Source organism: Cherax quadricarinatus, chromosome 23 (assembly GCF_038502225.1).
Source record: "Cherax quadricarinatus isolate ZL_2023a chromosome 23, ASM3850222v1, whole genome shotgun sequence".
Lineage (NCBI taxonomy): Eukaryota > Metazoa > Arthropoda > Malacostraca > Decapoda > Parastacidae > Cherax > Cherax quadricarinatus.
This window is the reverse complement of record NC_091314.1, coordinates 19,092,776-19,120,634: the sequence shown is the minus strand read 5'-3', so window position 1 is coordinate 19,120,634 and position 27,859 is coordinate 19,092,776. Positions and strand designations below refer to the sequence as shown.

The 27,859-nt window shown below is 39.5% G+C and overlaps 1 protein-coding gene across 2 annotated transcripts in view; it reads right to left on the bottom strand.

The window, feature by feature from the left end:
- The window catches only part of LOC128685746 (tyrosine-protein phosphatase 10D-like), a 506,322-nt gene that overhangs the window by 101,175 nt on the left and 377,288 nt on the right, over positions 1–27,859 (bottom strand). For both annotated transcript variants that reach the window (XM_070087994.1, XM_053772367.2), the window contains exons 8-12: positions 24,927–25,030; positions 22,639–22,807; positions 20,737–20,859; positions 19,850–19,987; positions 19,434–19,539 (exon numbers count right to left, since the gene is read on the bottom strand). In XM_070087994.1, the coding sequence (XP_069944095.1) occupies positions 19,434–19,539; positions 19,850–19,987; positions 20,737–20,859; positions 22,639–22,807; positions 24,927–25,030 (640 nt within the window). The remainder of the gene's footprint in view (positions 1–19,433; positions 19,540–19,849; positions 19,988–20,736; positions 20,860–22,638; positions 22,808–24,926; positions 25,031–27,859) is intronic.

The window sequence follows — 27,859 nt, the reverse complement described above, 5'->3', positions numbered from 1 at the left end:
ATTATCACCCTACTGTACACTTTTCCTGGTATACTCAATAAACTTATTCTTCTATAATTTTTACAATCTATTTTGTCCCCCTTCTCTTTATATAAAGGGACTATACATGCTCTCTGCCAATCTCTAGGTACCTTCCCCTCTTTCATACATTTATTAAACAAAAATACCAACCACTCCAACAATATATTCCCCCCTGCTTTTAACATTTCTGTCATGATCCCGTCAGTTCCAGCTGTTTTACCCCCTTTCATTCTATGTAATGCCTCACACACCTCCCCCACACTCATATCCTGTTCTTCTTCACTCCTAAAAGATGGTATACAGTGGACCCCCGGTTCGCGATGCTATTGGTATCTGATAAATTCGGTAACCGATGCATTATATCGCAGAAAATTTGCCTCGGTTCCCATTACAAAACCCGGTATGCAATACAATTCATACGAGTTTTTACAATCCAGCCAGTGTGCGCACATCTAAGGATACATTCGGTACATTCTATATTATCCATATTATCACTGTTGTTGGTGCTTTTTTCTGCAAAATAAGTCACCATGGGCCCCAAGAGAGCTTCTAGTGCCAACCCATCGAGACCAAGGGTGCTAATGACTATTGAAATTAAGGAAATGTGTGCAAAGTTGCTTGAAGTGCAAACCTTTTTTGATGAAAATCACCCTGACATAGCTACTTCAAGCCGTGTTGGCAACCTGTACACTGACAATGTTGTGAACCACTTTAGGAAAGTCATAAAGGAACGAGAGGTACAGGCCTCTATGGACAGATATGTTGTGTAACAGAAGTCCAGTGACTCTCAAGCTGGTCCTAGTGGCATTAAAAGAAGAAGGGAAGTAACCCCGGAAAAGGACTTGCTACCTCAAGTCCTAATGGAGGGGGATTCCCCTTCTAAACATTAAAAACTTCGACACTCTCCCCTCCTCCCATCCCATCAATCATCAGCAGATCTTCATTAAAGGTAAGTGTCAATTATTCTATTGTTATTGTAATTATTATATTGCATTAAACTTAATATATCATGTGGTAAAAAAATTTTTTTCATACTTTTGGGTGTCTTGCACGGATTAATTTGATTTCCATTATTTCTTACGGGGAAAATTGATTCGCTTTCCAATAATTTTGGTTTACGATGAGCTCTCAGGAACAGATTAATATCATGAACCGGGGGTCCACTGTACCTCCTTGTCCAGTGCATGAAATCACCGCCTCCCTTTCTTCGTTGACATTTAAAAGTTCCTCAAAATATTCTCGCCATCTACCCAAAACCTCCCTCTCCCCATCTACTAACTCCCCTACTCTATTTTTAACTGAGAAATCCATTTGTTCCCTAGGCTTTCTTAATTTGTTTAACTCATTCCAAAATTTTTTCTTATTTTCATTAAAATTTCTTGACAGTGCCTCTCCCATTCTATCATCTGCTCTCCTTTTGCACTCTCTCATCATTCTCTTCACCTTTTTTTTACTCTCCATATACAGTGGACCCCCACTTAACGATCACCTCCCAATGCGACCAATTATGTAAGTGTATTTATGTAAGTGCATTTGTACGTGTATGTTTAGGGGTCTGAAATGGACTAATCTACTTCACAATATTCCTTATGGAAACAAATTCAGTCAGTACTGGCACCTGAACGTACTTCTGAAATGAAAAAATATCATTAACCGGGGGTCCACTGTACTCTACTCTTCTTATAACACTTCTGCTTTGTAAAAACCTCTCATAAGCTAACTTTTTCTCTTTTATCACAACCTTTACTTCATCATTCCACCAATCACTCCTCTTTCCTCTTGCAACCACCCTCCTATAACCACAAACTTCTGCCCCACATTCTAATACTGATCCCTGTGAAGGCTCTCATTCTCAAATACATATGAGATTGAGCCACAATTTGCATGTAGAGGATCAAGCATCTTCCACTGATTATCTACATTAGCAAGTAAGAGTGTGTGGAAAGATTGCCACAGTAATTCATCCAAAACATTAAAAGCTCACTCAGAAGAGATAATTTGATTAATGCTACAAAAAGCATTCTTTTACTAATATAAAATTTTTGTTTATATCTACTGGTTAACTTACCTCCTGGTCCATTTTCTCATTTACTGCTTTGATAATTAATACCAGATGCTTCACCTATTCTATGGTACTAGGGAGAGATTTCCTGACTATGTACCATCAACTCTTCACGAAGACCTTCAGTAGTTTTTTTTTAAAACAAGTCGCAAAAGAAATTATCAATGAACTCTTGAGGTACAGTAACTTCTGCTATATGTATGATGCTCATTCTACACAGGAGAAATTATCAATAAATTCTTGCAGTACAGTAACTTCTGATATATGGTATGATGCTCATTCTACCTGGTATTAAAGATTATTTTCTGAGTTTTCCTCATTTACTTGCATTACACGTAAAGGTGATACACTATGCAAATAAACTCCTGAAAATGAAATGTGATTCTTTTCTTTACACTGCCTTAAAAGTTTTAATATTTTATCTTCAGATCTAACAAACATTACTAATGCAGACATAAGCAGTAATTGGTAAAATGACACAACATGCAAAGAAAACATTTATTTATATATATTTTTTTTTTCAACAAGTCAGCTGTCTCCCACTTAGGCATGGTGACCCAAAAAGAAAGAAAATCCCCAAAACAAAAATACTTTCATCATCATTCAACATTTTCACCTCACTCATACATAATCACTGTTCTGCAGAGGTGCCCAGATACAACAGTTTAGAAGCATATATAAAGATACACTATAAAAATAACCTGAAATAATTACAATAGCAGGGCCCCAATTATATATATACTGTCCTATTACACATCCCACCAAACTCCCAATATTCCAAACCCCTCCTTTAAAGTGCAGGCATTGTATGTAATACATTTTGTCCTGAGTAGAGTCAAGTGAAACATACTGTATAAATACACGTTTCCTCTACCATATTTGTCAGCAAATTTTGCCATCTAACACTACCATTAATTATAATACAGTAGTATATGCAAAGTCTATTTTCCATTCATTCATTCCATTCCATTCCATTACTTATAGTCTCCATTATCTTGTTTATTTCCATGGTCTTCATGATCCAACAAGATTAACAGCTTATTATCAACAGATTTTATAATAAAGGAATACAGGTGGGCCCCACTTTACAGCGCTTCACTTTACAACATTTTGCTAATGCAGCCATTTTCAATTATACCCATTTTTCATGTATTCAGACTTCCCACAATAAATATATTCACCACTCACTATAAGCTGACGATGAAAATATTTTAAAGTAATGTGTGTACAGTATATGCATTTTTTAGGCCTAGCTATATTGCTCACTTAACATATGATAGTGTAAACATGTTACCAGGCTTTTATATGCATTTGAGAGTGAAAAAAGGCTTTGTTTCACTTCACAGCAATTTTTGCTTTACAACAGTAGCCTGGAACTTATCCTGCTGTATAAGAGAGGCCCACATGTAGTTTAGTAAGGTATTGTCAAACAATCTCAAACTAGTGCACTGTAACTTGACAGGTTGCTAACCAGAATACAACAAAGAAAATTATCTATTTGCTCTATAAAATGAACAGGGAAGCTTTGGGAAGGGTATGGGATGTGTATATCAAGTGTTTTCAATGAAAATTTTTTTTCCCAACAAACCAGGCATATCCCACCAAGGCATGATGACCTAAAAGATAAAGGAAAGTTTTTCTTTTTAAATTTAGTAATGTTTACAGGAGAAGGGGTTGCTTGCCCCTTGCTCCCAGCAGTTTAGTTGCCTCTTATGACACACAGGGCTTACAGAGGAAGAATTCTTTTCCACTTTCCCATGGAGATAAAAGGAAATTAAGAAAAACAAGAACTAATAAAAAATAGAAACCTAGATGGCCTTGTGTAATGTGACCCAAGTGTAAGTAGAAGCATAAGTAGAAGTGTAAGTGAACAATATTTAGATAATAATAATATCTTTATTTACCACAGTACATGTACTTGGTATACAGGCCTAGCTGATATCTGTGACACACTGCTATATAGAAAGCCCTTTGTTATGCTGAGCATTTCAGGCAAATTAGGTCAGTTTTGTCCCAGGATGCAACCCACACCAGTCGACTAACACCCAGGTACCCATTTTAAATTGATTGGTGAACAGGGACAGCAGGTGTTTTATGAAAACACGTCCCTAATGTTTTCTAGCCGTATCGGAGGAGCTCTGAACTCTGGACCTCAGTGTGTGAGCCAAGTGTGCTAGCAATTGAGCTACGGGACACCCTAAATTGTATTTATGGATTTAGAAAAGGCATATGATGTGGTGGATAGGGGAGCAATGTGGCAGATATTGCAAGTGTATGGAATATGTGGTATCTTACTGAAAGCAGGTAAAAGTTTTATGAGGACAGTGAGTCTCATGTTAGGGAATGTAAAAGAGAGGAAAATTATTTTCCAGAAAACGTAGGCCTTAGACAGGGATGCTTCATGTCACCATGGTTGTTTAACATATTTACAGGTGGGGTTGTAAAAGAAGTGAATGCTAGTGTTGGGGAGAGATGTGGGATTAAAAATGCAAAATATAATACAAAATGGGAGTTGTCACAGTTGCTTTTTGCTGTTGACACTGAGCTTTTGGTAGATTCTGAAGAAAAGTTGCAAATGCTGGTGGATGAATTTGGGGAGATAGGTAAAAGAAGTACAGTGGACCCCCGCTTAACGATCACCTCCCAATGCGACCAATTATGTAAGTGTATTTATGTAAGTGCGTTTGTACGTGTATGTTTGGGGGTCTGAAATGGACTAACCTACTTCACAATATTCCTTATGGGAACAAATTCGGTCAGTACTGGCACCTGAACAAACGTCTGGAATGAAAAAATATCGTTAACCGAGGGTCCACTGTACGCAGTAGGTTGGTAGACAGCAACCACCCAGGGAGGTACTACCGTCCTGCCAAGTGAGTGTAAAATGAGAGCCTGTAATTGTTTTACACGATGGTAGGATTGCTGGTGTCTTTTTTTTCTGTCTCATACACATGCAAGATTTCAGGTACATTTTGCTACTTCTACTTACACTTTGGTCACACTACACATACATGTACAAGCATATATATACACACCCCTCTGGGTTTCCTATTTTCTTTTTAGTTCATGTTCTTGTTTATTTCCTCTTACCTCCATGGGGAAGTGAAACAGAATTCTTCCTCCGTAAGCCATGCGTGTTGTAAGAGGCGACTAAAATGCCAGAAGCAAGGGGCTAGTAACCCATTCTCCTGTATATATTACTAAATGTAAAAGGAGAAACTTTCATTTTTCCTTTTGGGCCACCCCACCTCAGTGGGATACGGCCGGTGTGTTGAAAGAAGATGTAAAAGAAGTAGGTAGTAGGTAGCAGAAGTAGGAAGTAGGCTGGTAGACAGCAACCACCCAGAGAGGTACTACCGTCCTGCCAAGTGAGTGTAAAATGAGAGCCTGTAATTGTTTTACACGATGGTAGGATTGCTGGTGTCTTTTGTCTGTCTCATAAATATGCAAGATTACAGGAACATCTTGCTACTTCTACTTACACTTAGGTCACACTACACATGCATGTACATGTTTATTTATACACACTCATCTGAGTTTTCTTTGATTTTATCTTAACAGTTCTTGTTCTTATTCCACTTCCCATGGGGAAGTGGAATAAGAATCTTTCCTCCGTAAGCCATGCATGTTATAAAAGTCAATTAAAATGCCGGGAACAATGGGCTAGTAACCCCTTTTCTTGTACAGATTACTAAAAATTTAAGAAGAAGAAAACTGTCAGAGTGGGATATCTGAATGTGTGTGGATGTTGTGCGAATGATAAGAAAGAGATGATTGTGGATGTTATGAATGAGAAGAAGATGGATGTCCTCGCTTTAAGTGAAACAAAACTGAAGGGGGTGGGAAAGTTTCAGTGGAGAGAAGTAAATGGGATTAGGTCAGGGGTTTCAAACAGAGTTAGAGCTAAAGAAGGAGTAGCAATAATGTTGAAGGATAAGCTATGGCAGGAAAAGAGGGAATATAAATGTATTAATTCAAGGATTATGTGGAGTAAAATAAAGGTTGGATGTGAAAAGTGGGTTATAGTAAATGTATATGCACCTGGAGAACAGAGAAGTGTAGAGGAGAGAGAGGCTTTGGAAAATGTTGAGTGAGTGTGTGGAGAGTTTTGAACCAAGTGTGAGAGTACTTGTGGTTGGGGATTTCAATGCTAAAGTGGGTAAAAATGTTGTGGAAGGAGTAGTAGGTAAATTTGGGGTGCCAAGGGTAAATGAAAATGAGAAGCCTTTAATTGAGCTATGCATAGAAAAAGGTTTAGTAATAAGTAATACATATTTTAAGAAAAAGAGGATAAATAAATATACAAGGTATGATATAGCACGTAATGAAAGTAGTTTGTTACATTATATATTGGTGGATAAAAGGTTGATGGGTAGGCTTCAGGATGTACATGTTTATAGAAGGGCAACTGATAAATCGGATCATTACTTAGTTGTAGCTACAGTTAGAGTAAGAGGTAGATGGGACAAAAGGAAAATGGCAACAACAAGTAAGAGAGGTGAAAGTGTATAAACTAAGGGAGGAAGTTCGGGTGAGATATAAGCAACTATTAGCAGAAAGCTGGGCTAGTGCAAGTATGAATAGTGGGGAGGTTGAAGAGGGTTGGAATAGTTTTAAAAATGCAGTATTAGAATGTGGGGCAGAAGTTTGTGGCTATAGGAGGGTGCGTGCAGGAGGAAAGAGGAGTGATTGGTGGAATGATGAAGTGAAGGGTGTGATAAAAGAGAAAAAGGTAGCTTATGAGAGGTTTTTACAAAGCAGAAGTGTTATAAGAAGAGCAGAGTATATGGAGAGTAAAAGAAAGGTGAAGAGAGTGGTGAGAGAGTGTAAAAGGAGAGCAGATGATAGGGTGGGAGAGGCAGTGTCAAGAAATTTTGATGAAAATAAGAAAAAATTTTGGAGAGAGATAAACAAGTTAAGAAAGCCTAGGGAACGAATGGATTTGTCAGTTAACCCCTTGACTGTCGCAACCTCAAATCCTGAGGTGTCTCCTGGTGTTGCAAAATTTCCCCCCAAAAATATTTTTCCTTATGAAATGATAAAGAATCTTTTCCCGATTGTATTGTCACCAAAAGAACGAAATTTGATGGAAAACTGTCAGAATTACACTCTCGCGAAGTTAGTGACTTCAGCGATATATTTACGAATCGGCAATTTCGCACACTTTGAGCCCTATTTTCGGCTAATTCCATTGTTCCAGTCGACCAAACTCATAGCTATTTCTTTAGAACTCCATTTTTTTCTATCGATTGAGTACAAGAAACTGCCCATTTATCGATTTCAACTACCCAATAATTTGCAATTTGCAATTTGGCCAATTTCACGAAAATTAAAAAATAAGACAATTTCAAAACAGGGTCCAGAATGAACAAAGCAGACATTCCTGGCTCTAAAATAGCATTTTCTTTGTTCATCAGTCATGTCTCCAGGCCCCTCTGATATTACTCTTGCTTTCTATTTTGAATTTGTATTCAAACAAAAAATAGATTTACTTTCATGCAGACTACTACAATATTGTAATACTGTAATTGTATAAATAAAGTCAACCCATTTATGACTGCACATTAGAATGGCTACTTGGACATTGGAAAATGACATCATTTGTTTACTTCTGAACATCAGCAAAAATCAAACATTTCTCCTACTTTGAGTTCCATTTCAAGGTTCTTTTCATAGTAAAACCAATCAAATCACCTCTATTTCTGTAATGTTTTTCATTCTATCAAATGAGACCAAGAAAACGAGAATACAACCATAAATACTACATGAAAATAGACCACAAATTCAGCATTTTAATTAAAAAAAACGGTCAGTTTTTTTTTCTCATTATGCACTGCGTGCTGCAGGATTTTTTTACATGGTGCACACTGACCACACAGACCCATTCTCTCACATGTGGGCCTACCAGCTTTCTCCTGCTTGATTTGAAGCCGCTAGAATTTATAAGTATATACACCTCAAAAACGGTGGCTCATAAGACGTATGTATACGACCAAAACAGTCAAAGGGTTAAAAACAGAGTAGTGGAGTTAGTAGATGAGGAGATGGAGGTATTGGGTAGATGGTGAAAATATTTTAAATGTCGACGAAGAAAGGGAGGCGGTAATTTCATCCACTGGCCAGGGAGGTATATAATCTTTTAGGAGTGAAGAAGAGCAGGATGTGAGTGTGGGGGAGGTGCGTGAGGTATTACTTAGAATGAAAGGGGGTAGAGCAGCTGGAACTGATGGGATCAGCAGCCGCAGCACGCAGCCACAGCAAGCAGCAACAAGGCTGCTCCTATATCTTGCCGTCCCCTGGGCCTATCCGAACTCCAGTGATGGCCAAATTTGCAAGTACTGCTGCAACAACATGCAAGGAACCTATAGTGACATAAAAACTGACGGTGACGACAACGAAATGGACTAAATATGACAAAAGAGGGACCGGCATTCAAGTACCAGACCTGCTGCCAGACGTGAACCAGACATGAGACGTTTTCCACTACAATGAAATAACTGACCTCCATATCAACTGCACCAGTGTTTAACGGGAAGACAACATGGCAGAAAACCTGATCAACTAAATCTCCAAGGAAATGACAGGTCTGTAGGACTTTTTTCTTCAGTGCCAAACGAGGGAAAGAATTGAGCATTTAAACATGGCTGACCGGCATCCAAACAGCCGCTACTGCCAGACATACAACTAACGAAGTGAAATTCTCATCTTTACTGACGTTCATCTGTTGACAGTAGCATCATATCTGTACCACCATCATATCACCTGTACCAGTGCTAACGAGAGGGAAACACAGGAGACATCGTCAAATCAAGAGTACAAAACTCCAAGATTATAGGTCGGATATCCCTCAGTGCCAGTCGTGAGAAAGAAGTGAATAGTTAAACAGTCAAGGTTAATGTTTTAGTAGCTGACCTATATTCAGCTGACCAGTGTACAGTGAGAGAATCATAGCAGAAAACGCCAAATATATCTATAAACTCAAGGAAAGTCAGGTTGTAGGTGGCGTTACTCCCCTCAGTGTTTTAAAAATGGCTGAGTCAGCAGAACAGGTCAGGAGACAACAACACGACACAACCCCCGATAAATGGAATTGAGGGGGATTTGGAAGGATAAAACCATGGATTAAACCTTTCTGATCTACCAGAATGGAAAGGAGTTAGAAGTTAATTGAGGAAGCCAGACTGTGAAGTGAGATGGGAAGGGGAGTGTGTGATAAGGGGTTAACTGTAAGGGTTTTGTGAAGTTAAGGGAAAAGTGAGCAGTGAAGAGGGTTTTGAAGAGGAAATTTTACTAGTAATTCAGTGGTGATTGCTAAAGCAGATACTAAGTGTACTAGGGACTGGAAAAGAGAAATAAATATTATTGTATATGAGTAAAAGAGCGAAGAGTGAAAATGGCAGGCATTAGGGGGGTACAGGCTGCCATAATTATATTTATATTTCTTCTTCAATTCCATGAAGAAAGAAATCAGTCATGGGGGTTGGAAAAGGTGAATGGAGTAACAGCGCCCTGGCCAGTAAAAGCCCAACAGTTGCCATCCTACCAGAAAAGTAAATGTCACTACCGCCGCAAGGTATGGCAACACCGCATACCCAAACAAAAACAGTGGCACACAGCTCTTATTGTAGCGCTCTTAAGTGGTGATATCCAAATTAATCCAGGACCTCAAACTATTGTGCAGAGGCAAAACAGACAGATAAATGACGGCAATAATGACGGTCTAGTAGCTAGGAATGATAACCTTAACTCCATATGTAATGCATACATAGGTCAATGTGAGACAATACAGCCATTATTATCTCAAACACTACCAAACAGGTGCATACACTGTACTAAAGTACGCATGAAAAACAGAAAAGGCACCTTATGTAAAATGTGTAAGGGGTGGGTGCATGATGGATGTATGTACAATTATAACAACGGTGCCAGAATTCATTTTGTGTGTAACAAATGCACTTTGGCACAGTTACCCTTTAGCAGTGATGACATTGATTTACCTAAATTTAATACAAATGACCCATTGCCATATATTGATGATTATGATTGTTTTATGAAAACAGGCCTTTACTTTATTCATGTCAATGCAAGATCACTTCTTCCTAAATTGGCAGAGATTAGGATTCTAGCTAACAAAATTAGGGCGGCAGTTATAACCATCTCTGAATCTTGGTTGGAAGATACGGTGACTGACAACGAGGTCAAAATAGATGGTTACAATATAAAATGCTTAGATAGGAACAGAAAGGGTGGTGGAGTATGTGCCTACATTAGAAATGACTTAGCTTACAACCCAAGACCTGATTTAAATAACAATAAACTGGAGATTCTATGGTTTGAAGTGCTGCTTCCTAAGACCAAACCCATCTTAGTAGGAGCTAGTTACCGCCCTCCTACCCAGGACCAGTTCTTAGAAGACTTTTCCAGAGTCTTGTCCGGAGTTGAAAACAATTGCGAGACAATAATACTGGGCGACTTCAATATCTGTTTTCAGCAGCAAAATAACAGGCTATGCAAAAGGTATAAGCAAATTCTAGGATTAAATAGTTACACTCAACTAATTAATACTCCAACCCGGATCACACAGTTCTCAGCCACCCTAATTGACCACATACTTTGTAACCACTCTGAGAACATTAGTCAGTCAGGCGTCATTACCACAGGTCTTAGTGATCATTTCATCATTTACTGCACCAGGAAAATCACTAGGGATAGGATAGGCCTACACAGGACAATAAAAATGAGGTCAATTAGAAACTACAGTAAAGAAACACTGGTAAATAGGCTACACAATTGTGACTGGACAGAGATAACAAGTTGCACGGACGTAAACGATGCCTGGGAAAAATTCAAAACAATGTTCACTACCATCCTTGATAATATTGCACCAGTTAAAGAGGTTAGGATTAAACGAAGAACTGAACCCTGGATGAATACTGAGATATTAGATAATATGAAATTCACAGACCAGCTGCTAAAAAGATTTACAGCAAACAGACAGGATATTGCAGCACTAAATGAATTCCAAAGGGTGAGGAACAGAGTACAGAGACTTATAAAAGGAGCAAAGGCAAAGCACTACTGCTCAAAAATTGAAGAGTATAAGCATAACCCCAGAAAGCTCTGGCAACAACTAAAACATTTGGGGTATAGCCATAAGCCAGTAGATAGGTCTAACATAGTACTCACTATCGATAATGAGGTATGCCATGAAACATCTAAGGTGGCAAATTGCTTTAATTCATACTACACATCTGTTGCATCAACACTAGTAAGTAAACTACCAGCTGCATCAAATACCTTTAACACAGACTCTGATAAGTTTCAAACATACTATACCAATAAAGGGGTAACCCCAAACAGTTGTCAATTAGTAAGTGTATCTCATGACTTTATTCAAAAAGAACTAAGCAGGTTAAACCCAACTAAGAGCACAGGCCCTGATAACATCCCGTCTAAGTTCCTAAAAGATGGTGCTTCTGAACTGTCAATCCCTATTGCTCACATAATAAATCTATCAATCACCACTAATACCGTACCGGAGGGGTTCAAGGAGGCCAGAGTTACTCCTATCTTCAAGAAAAATAGTAGGTCTGATGTAAGCAACTATAGGCCTGTTAGTATACTAAGTATAATATCTAAAATTCTAGAGAGGGCGGTGTATTCTCAAGTAGTTAAGTACCTTAATGACAACAACATTCTCCATAGCTATCAATCGGGCTTTAGAAGATCCTACTCAACCGACACCTCCCTTATTAATCTGATGGATTACCTGAGAACTGAAATGTCAAAGGGGAACCTCATAGGTATGGTAACCTTAGACCTGCAAAAGGCCTTCGATACTGTCAACCACAATATATTATGTAATAAACTTCAAGCTATCGGTATAGGTTCTGTAGACTGGTTTAAGTCCTACCTTAGCAACAGGAGACAAATAGTCAAAATCAACAAAACAGAATCAGAACCCCTGCCGATAACATGTGGAGTTCCCCAAGGTAGTATTCTGGGTCCCTTATTATTCTTATGTTATGTCAATGATATGCCTATCAGTGTCAAGTGCAAACTCCTACTGTATGCAGATGACAGTGCTCTGTTAGTGTCAGGTAAAGACCCACAAGATATTGCTAATGTTTTAACACTGGAACTGGAGTCCTGCAGCAAATGGTTAGTAGACAACAAACTATCATTACACCTAGGGAAAACTGAAGCCATTCTCTTTGGCACGAAACATAAACTGAGAAGGGTAAATAACTTTAATGTTCAATGTAATGGGGAGCCCATCACTTTGGTTTCATCAGTAAAATATTTGGGAATCCCCTTTGACCCATGCATGTCAGGAGAATTGATAGGGAACAGTGTAGTAAAGAAAGCGAATGCCAGACTGAAGTTCCTGTATAGACAAGCACAGTGTCTACCTACTGAGGCTCGCAGGACCCTATGTCTAGCCCTTATACAATGCCATATGGATTACGCTTGCTCTTCTTGGTACTCTGCCTTGACAAGAAAACTGAAAGATAGACTGCAAATCACCCAGAACAAAATCGTAAGATTCATCCTGGGGCTGGGACCAAGAGAACATGTAGGCCAGGATGAATTACAGCAGTTGGATATGCTGAATGTTGAAGACAGAGTAAAACAACTGAAGCTAAATCATGTTTATAAAATTGCTCACAGTGTCCAGAATATCTTGCTGTCAATTTTGTCAAGGTTGGGAACCAAAGCAATCATAGTACTAGGGGGAGAGAGCACAACTTTGTAGTACTCACAGTCATTGGCCAGGCTTCGAACACCTTTTATTGTACAGCAATAAAGGAATGGAACAGACTACCCGCACATGTCAAAGCCAGTCATAGCATGAACCAGTTCAAGAAGAGTGCCAAAAGGTGTCTGATGAATGTAGCTACAGAAAGGGAGGGGAATGATTTTCTATTTTTTATCTAACATACGTGTAAATTTTACCTTATTCCTAGTAATGACCCCGTATTGTAGATAGTCTTAATGACCCTCGTGTAGTAGATAGTCTTTTTAGTATGATAATAAGATGTTATCTTCATTATAGAATAATAAGAAAATATTATAACCTTTATATTATAATAATAAGGTAAAAGGACCCCAATGGAAATAAGTCACTCTGTCTGACTTTTTTGGGTTATCCTAGGTTCTCTACACATATGCTGCTATGTATTATAATTCTATGTAACTGTATTTGTGTATACCCAAATAAACTTACTTACTTACTTCTGAGAGAAATGTTAAAAGCAGGGAGGGATATAGTGTTGGAGTGGTTGGAGGGATTGGCAGAGAGCATGTATAATTCCTTTATATAAAGGGAAGGGGGACAAAAGAGATTGTAAAAATTACAGAGGAATAAGTTTACTGAGTATACCAGGAAAAGTGTATGGTAGGGTTAGTACTGAAAGAATTAGAGGCAAGACAGAATGTAGGATTGCAGATGAGCAAGGAGGTTTTAGAGTGGGTAGGGGATGTGTAGATCAAGTGTTTACATTGAAGCATATATGTGAACAGTATTTAGATAAATGTAAGGAAGTTTTCATTGCATTTATGGATTTAGAACAGGCATATGATAGAGTGGATAGGGGAGCAGTGTGGCAGAAGTTGCAAGTATACAGAATAGGTAGTAAAGAGTTTTTATGAGGATAGTGAGTCTCAGGTTAGGGTGTGTAGAACAGAGGGGGACTACTACTCGGTAACAGTAGGTCTTAGACAGGGATGTGTAATGTCATCATGGTTGTTTAATATATTTATAGATGGGGTTGTAAAAGAAGTAAATGCTAGGGAGTTGGGGAGAGGAATCGGATTAAATTATGGGGAATCAAGTACAAAATGGGAGTTGACATAATTACTTTTTGCTGATGATACTGTGCTTATGGGAGATTCTAAAGAAAAGTTGCAAAGGTTAGTAGATGAGTTTGGGAGTGTGTAAACGTAGGAAGTTGAAAGTGAACATAGAAAAGAGTAAGGTGACGAGGGTATCAAATGATTTAGATGAAGAAAAATTGGATATCAAATTGGAGAAGAGGAGTATGGAAGAAGTGAATGTTTTCAGATACTTGGGAGTTGACGTGTCGGCAGATGGATTTATGAAGGATGAGGTTAATCATAGAATTGATGAGGGAAAAAAGGTGAGTGGCGCATTGAGGTATATGTAGAGACAAAAAACATTATCTATGAAGGCAAAGAAGAGAATGTATGAAAGTATAGTGGTTCCAACACTCTTATATGGGTGTGAAGCTTGGGTGGTAAATGCTGCAGCATGGAGGCGATTGGGGGTGGTGAAGATGTCCTGTCTAAGGGCAATGTGTGGTGTAAATATTATGCAGAGAATTCGGAGTGTGGAAATTAGGAGAAGGTGTGGAGTTAATAAAAGTATTAGTCAGAGGGCTGAGGAGGGGTTGTTGAGGTCGTTTGGTCACTTAAGAGAGAATGGATCAAAGTAGAATGACATGGAGAGCATATAAATCTGTAGGGGAAGGTAGGCGGGGTAGGGGTCATCCTCGAAAAGGATGGAGAGGGGAGAGGGGGGGTAAAGGAGGTTTTGTGGGCAAGGGGCTTGGACGTCCAGGAAGCACGCGTGAGCGTGTTAGATAGGACGAATGGTATTTGGGACCTGATGAGCTGTTGGAGTGTGAGCACGGTAATATTTAGTCAAGAGATTCAGGGAAACCGGTTATTTTTATACAGTGGACCCCCGGTTAACGATATTTTTTCATTCCAGAAGTATGTTCAGGTGCCAGTACTGACCGAATTTGTTCCCATAAGGAATATTGAGAAGTAGATTAGTCCATTTCAGACCCCCAAACATACACGTACAAATGCACTTACATAAATACACTTACATAATTGGTCGCATTGGGAGGTGATCGTTATGCGGGGGTCCACTGTATATCTGGACTTGAGTACTGGAAATGGGAAACACAATGCCTGCACTTTAAAGGAGGGGTTTGGGATATTGGCAGTTTGGAGGGATATGTTGTATTTCTTTATACGTATATGCTTCTAAACTGTTGTGTTCTGGGCACCTCTGTAAAAACATAGATTGTGTATGAGTGAGGTAAAAGTGTCGAATGATGATGAAAATATTTTCTTTTTGAGGATATTCTTTCATTTTTGGATCACCCTGCCTCGGTGGGAGACGGCCGACTTGTTAAAAAAAAAAAAATGTAAAAGAAGAAAATTAGAAGTGAACACGGGAAAGAGAAAGGTGATGATTAAGCTAATGAAAGACTGGATATCAGATCGGAAGGAGGGAGATATCAGGACCCCAACGGAAATAAGTCACTTTGACTTTTTTGAGTTATCCTAGGTTCTCTACACATATACTGCTGCTATGTATGATAATCTATGTACTGTAACTGAATTTGTGTATACCTGAATAAACTTACTTATTCAGAGATTGGAAGGAAGGAGTATGAAGTGAATTTGTTCAGATATTTGGGGCTTCGACATACAGAAGGCATGTGCGAGTGTGTCAGATAGGAGTGAGTAGAGATAAATGGTTTTTGGTATTTGATGAGGTGTTGGAGTGTGAGCAAGGTAATATTTTGTGAAGGAATTCAGAGAAACAGGTTAGCTGGATGTGGAAACTACAGTGCCTACACTCTAAATGAGGGGTTTGGGACATTTGCTGTTTGGAATCCAGGACATGTAAACTGTCATATCTGTGTGTCACTATGACAAGGTCCTTGATGCTATAGAGGATAAACAAAATGCAGATGTAGTATACACAGACTTTGCAAAAGCCTTCAACAAGTGTGACCACGGTGTAAGAGCGCACAAAATACATGATAAAGGAATAACAGGAAAAGTTGGTAGATGGATCTATAACTTCCTGACAAATAGAACACAAAGAGTAATAGTAAACAGAGTAAAGTCCGAGGCAGCTACAGTGAAAAGCTCTGTTCTACAAGGCACAGTACTCACTCCCATCCTATTCCTCATCCTCATATCTGACATAGACAGAGACGTAAGCCATGTCTTCCTTTGCGGATGACACCTGAATTGCCATGACAGTGTCCTCCGTCGAAGACACTACAAGACTCCAAGCGGACATCAATCAAATCTTCAAATGGGCCACTCAAAACAATATGAAGTTCATTGAAGAGAAATTTCAACTACAGCCTCTCCTCACTTAATGACGGAGTTCCATTCCTAAGCCATGTCGTTAAACAAATTCGTCGATAAGTGAGGAGCAAATTATAATGGTAGTGAGTTTGTGTCAACCAACTTTGATATTGTTTTACTGTCACCTTTGCACCATTTATAACATTTCTGGTATATTTTTAAAATAAACAACAGGAAGGAAGGAAACAGAATAGAGGAAATCGGCTCTAATATACGTTATTTAGGTACGAATACTGATCAGAGAGCCCATCGTAAGTCCAAGGCATCAGTTAACGAGTACATCTCTAAGTGAGGAGAGGCTGTACTCAGATATGGAAAACTTGAGGAAATTAAAACTGTATCAGGGTATACAACAAATTCTAACCATACAATAGAGCAAAAAAGTAATGTGGAGGACCTGGGAGTGATAATGTCAGAGGATCTCGCCTTCAACGACCACAACAATGCATCTATTGCATCTGCTAGTAAAGTGATAGAATGGATAATGAGAACCTTGAAAACTGATGAAATTAAGACACATGTGCAACATCTGGGTATCTTTATTGTAGATGTTTCGCCATCCAGTGGCTTTATCAATGCAAATTCCAGGACATGAGTTGAAGACAGCAGAACTATATACAGAAAATGAGGTAATCAGTCCCTCAACCTTGGAGTTGGTGCGAAGAGCACCGTAGTCGTAGAGATTCTGAAGCAGAAGCAAGGAGCCTGGCAACTACGTCAACTACTACTACAACTAACCCATCTCTTCGGGTAGGACCTACTTCCACTGGGGAATCCTGCCTACCAGTGACTATGCCCTCATCTGCTACACGTCCCCTTTCCATCTGACATTAGTATAAAAGCGTCAGACTCCTTGTTTCTGCTTCAGCATCTCTACGACTACAGTGCTCTTCACACCAACTCCAAGGTTGAGGGATTGATTACCTCATTTTCTGTATATAGTTCTGCTGTCTTCTTATTCTTTTTAGTAATCTTTACAGGAAAAGGGGTTACTAGCCCATTGTTCCCGGCATTTTAGTTGGAAAGAGGGGGTAAAGGAGGTTTTGTGGGTGAGGGGCTTGGACTTCCAGCAAGCGTGCATGAGCGTGTTAGATAGGAGTGAATGGAGACGAATGATACTTGGGACCTGACGATCTGTTGGAGTGTGAGCAGGGTAATATTTAGTGAAGGGATTCAGGGAAACCGGTTATTTTCATATAGTCAGACTTGAGTCCTGGAAATGGGAAGTACAATGCCTGCACTTTAAAGGAGGGGTTTGGGATATTGGCAGTTTGGAGGGATATGTTGTGTATCTCTATACGTATATGCTTCTAAACTGTTGTATTCTGAGCACCTCTGCAAAAGCAGTGATAATGTGTGAGTGTGGTGAAAGTGTTGAATGATGATGAAAGTATTTTCTTTTTGGGGATTTTCTTTCTTTTTTTTTGGGTCACCCTGCCTCGGTGGGAGACGGCCGACTTGTTGAAAAAAAAAAAAAAAAAAAAAAAAAAAAAAAAAAAAAAAAAAAAAAAAAAAAAAAAAAAAGTTCTGCTGTCTTCAAGTTATGTCCTGGAATTTGTATTGATAAAGCCACTGGATGGCGAAACGTCTACAATAAAGATACCCAGATGTTGCACATGTGTCTTAATTTCATCTTGTCGGTATTGTATACCATTCTTGCACAACCTTCAAAACAAGGGATGCCAAGACCATGACAATTCTCTTCAAACTGCTTGTTCTCTGTAGGCTGGAATACTGCTGTACACTAACTGCCCCCTTCAAGGCAGGCAAAATTGTTGACCTGGAGAGTGTACAAAGAACTTTCATGGCACACGTAAGTACGATAAGGCACCTAAATTACTGGGAGTGGTTGCAGTCCTCTGATTTGTATTCCCTGGAATGCAGGAAAGAGAGATACATGATAATATACACTTGGAAAATCCTAGAGGGATTAGTATCTAACCTGTACACAAAATCACTCCCTATAAAAGCAAAAGACTTGGCAGGAGATGCAACATTTCCCCAATGAAAAGCAGGGGTGCCAAGAGTACACTGAGAGAACACAATAAGTGTCAAGGGCCCAAGACTGTTCAACTGCTTCCCAGCATACATAAGGGGGATTACCAATAGACCCCTGGCTGTCTTCAAGAAGGCACTGGACAGGCACCTAAAGTCAGTATCTGACCAGCCGGGCTGTGGTTTGTACGTCAGTTTGTGTGCGGCCAGCAGCAACAGCCTGGTTGGTCAGACCTTGATCCATCATGAGGCCTGGTCTCCGACCAAGCCATGGGGGGTGTTGACCCCTGAAACCCTCTCCAGGTATACTCTAGCAAGACAGTGATTGTAAATGATGGTGAAAGTGTTCCTTTTTCAGGTCACTGTGCCTCTATGGGAGACAGCCAGTGTGTTAACAAAATATTTGGGAGTGGACTCGAGTCTCTGAAAGATGAAGTGAACCAACAAATTGATGAGAGGAAAAAGGTGAGTGGCACATTGAGGCATCTGTGGAGACAAAGAACATTATCTATGGAGGCAAAAAGGGTAATGTATAGTGTAATGGTGCCAACACTCTTATATGGGTGTGAAGCATGGGTTGTGAATGTTGCAGCGAGGAGGAGGCTGGAGGCAGTGGAGATGTAGTGTGGCATAAATATTATGCAGAGAATTTGTAGCTTGGAGGTTAGGAGGTACGTGGTTACTGACAGTAATATCCAAAGAGCTGATGAGGGGTTGCTGAGATGGTTTGGACATTTAAAGAGGATGGAGCAAATAGGATGACTTGGAGTGTATATATCTGAAGTGGAAAGAAAATGGGGTAGCGGTCACTATAGGAAAGGCTGGAGGGAGGGGGTAAAGGAGGATGTGTGTGCTAGGGGCTTGGACATCCAGTAGGCGTGTGTGAGTGTGTCTAATAGGAGTGGAGGCCATTGGAGTGTGAACAAGGTAATTTTTGTCAAGGGATTCAGAAAAACGAGCTATCAGGACTTAAATTGTGCAGGTGGGAAGTACAGTGCCTGCACTCTGAAGGAGGGACATCTGAACTGTAGTATCAGCACACCTCAAGCAAGACTGTGACAAGTGAATGATGGTGAAATTGTTTTTCTTTTTCAGGTCACCTTACCTTGGTGGGAGATGGCCATGTGTTAAAATAAAATTGCAATATATTATTATTATACACATTAACTAATTGTGTGAAATCGATAATAATTTTCTTAAAATCAACAAAACTCACCGCACAATATAATGTGTGAAGAGGGACTCAATGGGTGCTCGCCACGCTAATGTAACTGAAGTGTTGGTGGTATCTATTATTGTTAAGTTCCGCACAGAGTTTGGATCTGAAAATGCATGATCAGGGCAATATTGTAGAGGATTTGTTTCACATTCTTTTCCATGAATCACTAATAAAATGTCTTCTATTAATTACAAGGATATTTAATATGAAAAAATTGCTTTGTCAGAAGTTGATGTTTCTAATATGAAAGGAACAAAATAATGAAAACTCCAAATTTAATAAACTGATTATTCTACAACCATAAACAGTCAAATATGTAAAAATTTAACTCTGAAAATGTTTGCAAACAAATATCTATTAGAAGTTATTCTAGTTATTACATGACTTAAATAAATAATATGATATGAACTTACACACTGCCTGAAAGTATACATGAGGCTCACTCCAGAGACTATGTGATATGGCATACACCTTAATCTCATAGCCAGCACCAGGAAATAAATCTTCCAAGAGCACATGGGCATCAACTGTCTGACGAGTTACTGATTCAGCTGCAACAATATAAAAACAAACACTCATCAAGTTCTTGATAAGCTAAATATAGCAGTAAAATCCAATCATTCTATAGAAAACTGTAACTAACTAATATTAACAAATAGGACTTGAGTCCTGGAAATGGGAAGTACAATGCCTGTACTTTAAAGGAGAGGTTTGGGATATTAGCAGTCTGGAGGGATATGTTGTGTATCTTAATATATGTACCTCTAAACTTTTGTATTCTGAGCACTTCTGCAAAAACAGTGATTATGTGTGAGTGAGGTGAAAGTGTTGAATGATGATGAAAGTATTTTCTTTTTGGGGATTTTCTTTCTTTTTGGGTCACCCTGCCTCGGTGGGAGATGGCCAACTTGTTATAAAAAAGAAAAAGAAAAAAAAGAGAGAGAGAGAAGCAAAGCCATATTACACTTCTAAAAGCTCTATGTACTATACTAAATATCCACCTACTCTAAGAACTAAGTATATCACAGTATATCGCAATTACTTTACTTATTCCACAATTACTTATGGTAAATTAATTAATTATGGTAAATTAATAATTATTTCAGCTAACATGCTTTGGGAGTAATAGCCAATGTGTTAAAAAATTAATTAAAATTAGTGAGATGTACTTCATCCATACACAATAGATACCAACAATTGTACATCTTACACCAAGTCATGTACTTTTCTTTTAAAAAAGACAGTTTTTTAAATATTTTTCTTTATTCTTACACTCTCATAATAAAAAAGTTATGATTACCTGTGTCATTTCTAACATAAACAACAGCATATTTTTCCTGTTTGGAGGTTACATCACTCTTCCACGAGATGTTGAGTCCACGAGTTATTGGCTGTAATTCCTCAATAATGGGAGATGCCGGCTCTATGTATGAAGAAATTAAATAATAATTACAGACAGTGGGCAAAATACTATTTAAATAATTTATGAAGTGAATATATTATGAACAGTCTTCAACCAATGCTACAATGAAGTTAGTAATGAGGATTAAATTTATTTTTGTCTTTTCTTATTTATTTTGCCAAATCCATTGATGTCTATATACTGTGGGTCTGAGAATATACAAAGTACATGATTATATTTACAATATAAAAAAAATTCACAATTCAAAATACCTCAAAGGGCCCCAGAGTACAATGATCCCTCGAGGTACGATATTAATCTGTTCCAGAAGACATATCTCATGTCAAAACTATTGTAACTCAAACCCCAAAATACATGGCTTTATGGTAATTCATTCCAAGATGCCAGAACACACAACCTGCTCTTAGATACTTTTTTGTTGTTTAAACACTCTAGGTTTTTCTGAGTGGTACACAAGCAAGGCTTCAGCTGGAAATCTCCAAAGGAATTGGCAAAAGAGGCAAGACAGGGCAGACAGGGAAGGGCAGGCTAGAGAAGGCAGGGCAGAACAGGCCAAGGCAGGTAAGGCAGGACAGCCCAAGGCAGGTAAGGCAGGACAGGCCAGAGCAAGCAGGCAGGCAAAGACTGGTAAAGAATTGTTGACATGTAAGCCTCTAGTACGGTACACCATCATCGTACACGTACTGTACTAGTCAATTCCCTTCCGTTCCTGCCTCTCTTCCTCCTTCCCTTGTTCATACACAATATCCCCTCTCTCTCCATCCCAATAACCTCCAACACACCCTCCACCATCACTCCATGAAAGACAGGCAGGGAAGCAGACAGGCAAGGCAGGGTAAGCAGACCACAGCAGGCATCTCAGGCAAGGCAGGCTGAGGGTAAGACAGACCAGAGAAGGCAAGACAGGGCAGGACAGGCCAGAGAAGGCAAGGCAGGGCAAGACAGGCCTGTGTAGGCAAGGAGAGACAGGACAAGCCAGAGCAAGCAAGGTAGGACTAGACAGGCCAGAGCAGGCTGGTCAGGACGGAAAGGCCCAGAGAAGGCTGGCCAGGACAGGATAGAGCAGGCAGGAGAGGACAGAGCAGGCAGGACAGGACATGACAGGATAGGACAGGCCAGAGCAGGCTGGGCAGGACTAGACAGGCCAGAGGAAGCTGGGCAGGACAGAGCAGGCAGGACAGGGCAGAGCAGGCAGGAAAAGACAAGTCAGAGCAGGCTGGGCAGGGCAGGGCAGGGCAGCACAGGACAGGCCTGAGTAAGTAGGGCAGGACAGGATAAGACAAAGCAGGCAAGGCAGGACCAGATAGGCCAGAGCAGGACAGGACAGGACAGAGCAGGCAGGGCATGACAGGGTTGGGCAAGGAGGCAGGTAGAGATTAGTAAAGAACTGTAAATTTAATATTTACTCTTGCCGCAGCATCCTCCCCCCAACCACCACATCTGGAACAGGTACAGATACCGTCTCCATCTCTCCTGTCCTGTCTTCCTGCCTCCCTCCCTCCCTCCCACTCACCTCCAACACTCCCTCCACCATTTAAGATCTTTTCATCCTTCTGTCTTGTCTCTGGGCTGAGGCTCAACAACGCCTGCACGCCTGACCATCATACACGTATTGTACCTCAAATTTTCCACTACAACTCAAAACTAAATTCCTTTATGAGAGTATGTCGTAACTCAAAATTATTGTAATTCAAGGGACCACCGCATTCTGGATTATCTACATTACAATGTACAATATTTTATCTCTTTTTGAGAAAAACAAATGTAAGAGAAACTTACTAGTGGCAATATATATTTGTGAGGCAGGATCACTCTCAATGCTATTTGAGACAGCAGCAACAGAGATGGAATAGTTTCTACCAGGATACAGCTCTTCTACAGCATGTGTGTCTGTCACTATCCTGGTGCGGGAATCACCGTTGTAAGTTTCCACCTCTTGGTACACCACCTGTTGACGTGTGTACAGTATATAAATTCTGGAACTTCAGCACACAAAAATTCTCAACTTTTTTTAACATAAAATATGTATTATGGACATAAAACAATTTTTAATGGAAGAAAAAACTGTAATCAATGCAGAACCTATGGGGGAAAATTAAATCATTTTTTTTACTGTAGCCACGTTTATATTGAAACTCACATTGTGGTTGGATAAATATTCCTGAACTGAGCTCTTATGTATAGAGAGAGGTGGAAGTAAAATGTTACACATTGGTACCTACACAGTCCAGTAACAATACAAAGTTCCCTCTGAGTAAAATGCATCAATGTTGAAATTTTGAAGCTAAATAGTGAAGCATTCACAAATTTCATATATTAATGGTACTGTACACAATACAACAAGTTGATGAACATGACCCCTCAAGGAAGGTTCCTTGATGTTGGTGAGGGGCTCTTGATTTAGGGAATTGGATCTGTGCTCCAGTTACCCGAATTAAGCCTGAATGCCTTCCACATCCTCCCCCCAGGCGCTGTATAATCCTCTGGGTTTAGCGCTTCCCCCTTGATTATTATTATTATTATGATAAACATGACAAATGTGCAACACCTGAGCTTCTTTATTATGAAGATGTGTTGTTATCTAGGTATTGTATATGTCTTATTCATCATTTAATTTTCACAATTCAATAAAACTCAATAAAACTCCTACAACAATCCCAACCTTCTAAGTACGATACACCCATCCTGATTTTTAAAACTGAACACAAGAGGCTTTCTCAAGTTATCACATAAAAACCAAATCCTGGAATGGTCTATATAAAATTGCAACCCTGTTCTCATAAATTTTGTCAGTCTCTTTCATGGAGTTTTAAGTAAATTTCACTAATTACATTATGGCATGGAGTAGAGCAACATGTCTGAAGTAAACTACAACCATGGCAGAAGACCCTTCCTTGCGTGTCTCTACACCTGTGTCTGGGTGCCTTCTTTCATATCTCAACATCTACTGCTTGTATACTCCTTCTCACATAGAAACTTTTTTTTAGAGAAGCACGGCCCCTTTCATGTCTTCTTTGGCATACAAATGCCTTTTCATGTATTTTTTTTTTTACCTCAATGGCAATCTCCTGCCAAGGCAGGGTGACCCAAAGAAGGAAACACAAGCATCATTATTCATTCAATTGTAGTCCTGTTGAAAGTGTATTTACATCACATTTTAAATTATACTCTGACTGCAACATCCCCACCCCTCCTTCAGAGTGCAGGTGTTGCCCTTTCCACCTCCCAGACTCGAGACTGGCTAACTGGTCTCTCTGAATCCTTTCATAAATATAACCTTGCTCTAGCAGCACCTCCATTAAAAACCACTTGTCTCCATTCACTCTTAATCTAGTACTCACACAAGCTTGCTGGATGCTTAATCCCCTAAAACTAAAAGCCTTCTTTACCCCCTCCTTCCAACCGTTCCTAGACAATCCCCTCCTACCTTCCATTCCAGATTTATACACTCACTTTATCATCCTATCCATCTCGATCTTATCTGTTTGCCTAAAACACCTCAACAACCCCTCCTTAGCCTTCGGAATCATACCCATGATGACCTCGCTCGCCTTTTAATCTCTCTGCTCCGAATTCTCTGCATGATATTCACATCACGCATTCCTCTCAAACATATTTCTGCTGCCGCTGGCCAAAACTCATATCAAAACTCATATCTCCCAACCATAAAAAAAAAGTTGGTACCACTGTACTCTGGCACATTTCCTGTTTTTTGTGTGTGTGTGTTTTTGCTTCCATAAATTAACTTCTTTCTTTCTCTCCAAAAATGCCTTAACACACCACCCACCCTTTTTTTCATATATTTATACCTTTCAATTGCCCCTCGCTGTCTTTTATTATGTATGTACCTCTTGGTTTCATGATCTTTTTCATGTTTCATCACCTTTTTCCTTCAGTATTTTCCGTGTCTACACTTTTTGCCGGAACACTCCTTATATATCTACACCATTTTCTTATAAAATACCTGTCGTATCTCTACAGATTTTGCTTTTAATGTCATTTGCTTACATGATCCCTTTAATGCGTATACAAATTTATTTCTATCAAATTAGAGGTATGGCACTCACCTTGTAGCGATCCTGAGTGGAGGCCGAGTCAGGTACCCATGACAACTTAACTTCTCTTGTGTCTTCCTGTTCCACTGCAGTCAGTTCCAATACACTCAGTGGTCCTAAGAAATGCAGTAACATAATGATATTATATATGAAACATGAGTCATTAAAGTAGTTTCTATGTGTACTGACCAAAGTATACTCACTCACCTAGCTGTATGTGTTCACAGCTTAAACACTTATGATCTGCCTCTCAGCGCTTGACTGACTGGTGGTGCATTTCATTTCTAATCTGTAGATGTATCCTGCACACTCTTGAATCCATTTATGTATCCATGTACGTATGCATGTATGTAGTCAGCTTCCGTTACCCCTTAATAATTGCTCTCATTTGCTTATTATCCTCCCACATAAGCTCACTTGCGAAATTCCTTGGACTCATTTTTTAGTTTAGTTTACATCAGTGCCCTCTCGTTCTGGTCCCTCCATTGTAAGTCTGTCTGCCTACCTTTTCAATACTCCCGAGTACATTTATGCACTATGATATCTCTCCTAAGTCTTCTCCATCTGATGCTAGATTCAGCTTATTTTTTTCTTGTAGATAAAGTCTTACAGCTCAAGCTTTTTGTGTGCTCAGGTGAGGTCTCCACACTAATGTTATGTACTGATCAGGGGCGTCGTAAGGGGGGGGCGGTCTGCCCCGGGTGACACCATTTAGGGGGTGATACCATAGAGCCTCTAAAGAAGGTGACACCATAGAGCCTCTAAAGAAGGTGACACTAATGCCCAAAACAGTGCTGCACCAACATAAGAGAAGAATCCTTCGTTTCCGTATAGCCTATTATATATATTAACAAAGTACAAATAAGCCTATATAGGGAAAATAATTGATTTTGATGATGTGATAGATGATTTTGCATAACTGAAGGCAAGGAAATGTAAGATCAGATACACTGAGATGTTACCTGTACTCAAAGTCAAATTGGAACTAGTATTTCTCTGGTATTGCAATGTTTTTCTTTATTTTTCAAGTTTTTTTTTTTTTTTGCATTGATGAAGATGAATAAATGTAGGATCTGTTAGCTGTACTCAAAATGGTATTTGAGTTTATGTTTCCTCAATATTACTACGATTATTTATTTTATCATTAATAAAGTTGAGAAGTATTCTCCTGTTCGGTTTATGGCCCTTAAACGTTCTCATTGTTAAACATTAGTCACTGATCATGCAGTAGTGACATAACTGGAGTTTACCCCCCCCCATCCCCAGCCCTTGAATTTCATGGGGGTGACACCAGAGATGCTGCCCAGGGTGACACCAATTCTAGCGACGCCTCTGGTACTGATACATGGTATACAATATTCTGACTAATTCCATGTTCAAGTTCTTGAAGGAATTTTTTTTATTTTACAACCTCGGCTACGACTTATGCTGCTGATATTATCCACTTTGCGTGAACCTCTGGCAATAAGTCTGATGTTATCTAAACTCGCACATACTTTTCTCTTTCCAACGCTGCCATCTCAGTTGAGGGAAAAGCTTGGTGTCTGGCTAATGGACGGACGATTAAGCATCCAATACTCCATGCGCTGAACAACTCGCATGGGTTTGACTCTTCAAATACATTTTTCTCTTCCCATCCTCATCGCCTTGCACTTGTTAGGATTCAACCTACGTAACCACTAACATGCCCATTCCATGTCTTCAAACAGGCTTTTGCAATACTCTTCCTTTTACATTCATTTTACAAGTTTTACATCTGTAAATGTCGGCGACATGTAGGACTCGATTTCGCCAGAGAGGTCGCTGATACACATTAATGTATGGGTCCAAGAACTAACCGTTGGGGTATGTTACTTTATTTTTGCAGGCCACAATCTCCTCTGACTTTTGTTGGTCATACACTGTACTTTGCATGTGATGTTCCATATTAATAGCCTTTCGGCAGCTTAAAAATATATAATCTGGCTACTTTTGAGGTGCATTTCTTAGCCATGCCACTTAACTTTCGGTCAACTGATATGAAATAGTTGCCAATTTTATTTTGAATCACTGTGTGGAAGTTGAAGGTCCTTGATCTGTATTCCCTCGAATGCAGGCGAGAGAGATGCATGATAATATACACTTGGAAGGTCCTGGAGGGATTGGTACCAAACCTGCACACGAAAATCCCTCCATATGAAAGCAAAAGACTCAGCAGGAGACGCAACATTCCCCCGATGAAAAGCAGGGGAGCCACGAGTACACTGAGAGACAACACAATAAGTGTCTGGGGCTCAAGACTGTTCAATTGCCTCCCAGCAGTTGCTAGTAATGGCAAATCAATTGATCAACAAACAAAGAGGGATAGTAGAGGGCAACTAGTGACTAGCTCCCTTAAAGTTTACTATACAAACAGTAGGAGTCTAAGAAATAAGATAGATGAGCTAAGATTACTTGGAAGTGTAGGTAATAAAGATATTATTGGTATAACAGAGACCTGGTTCAACCTGAAAGATAGAGAAATGCCTTCTGAATGCAACATACAGGGTTATAAACTATTCCACACTGACAGGGTCAACAGGAAGGGTGGTGGGGTGGCGATGAATGTCAGAGAAAATTTAAATTGTTGTCTTAGACATAATATAAGATTAGAGACATCGAACACAGAATCTGTTTGGCTACAGTTTCTTGAGGGACATGACAGATTAATTTTGGGTGTGATTTATAGGCCCCCAAACCTTGATAGGGAGGGCAGTAAGCTGTTATGGGACGAAATTCATAAGGCATCTAGATATAAAAATGTTGTTATAATGGGAGACTTTAACTTTAGACAAATTGATTGGAACAATATGACAGGAAATCTTGAGTCTAGTGACTTTCTTGATATGGTTCAGGATTGCTTTTTTAGAACAGGTTGTGACAGAACCAACTAGAGGAAACAATCTGCTTGACTTGGTTCTTGCCAA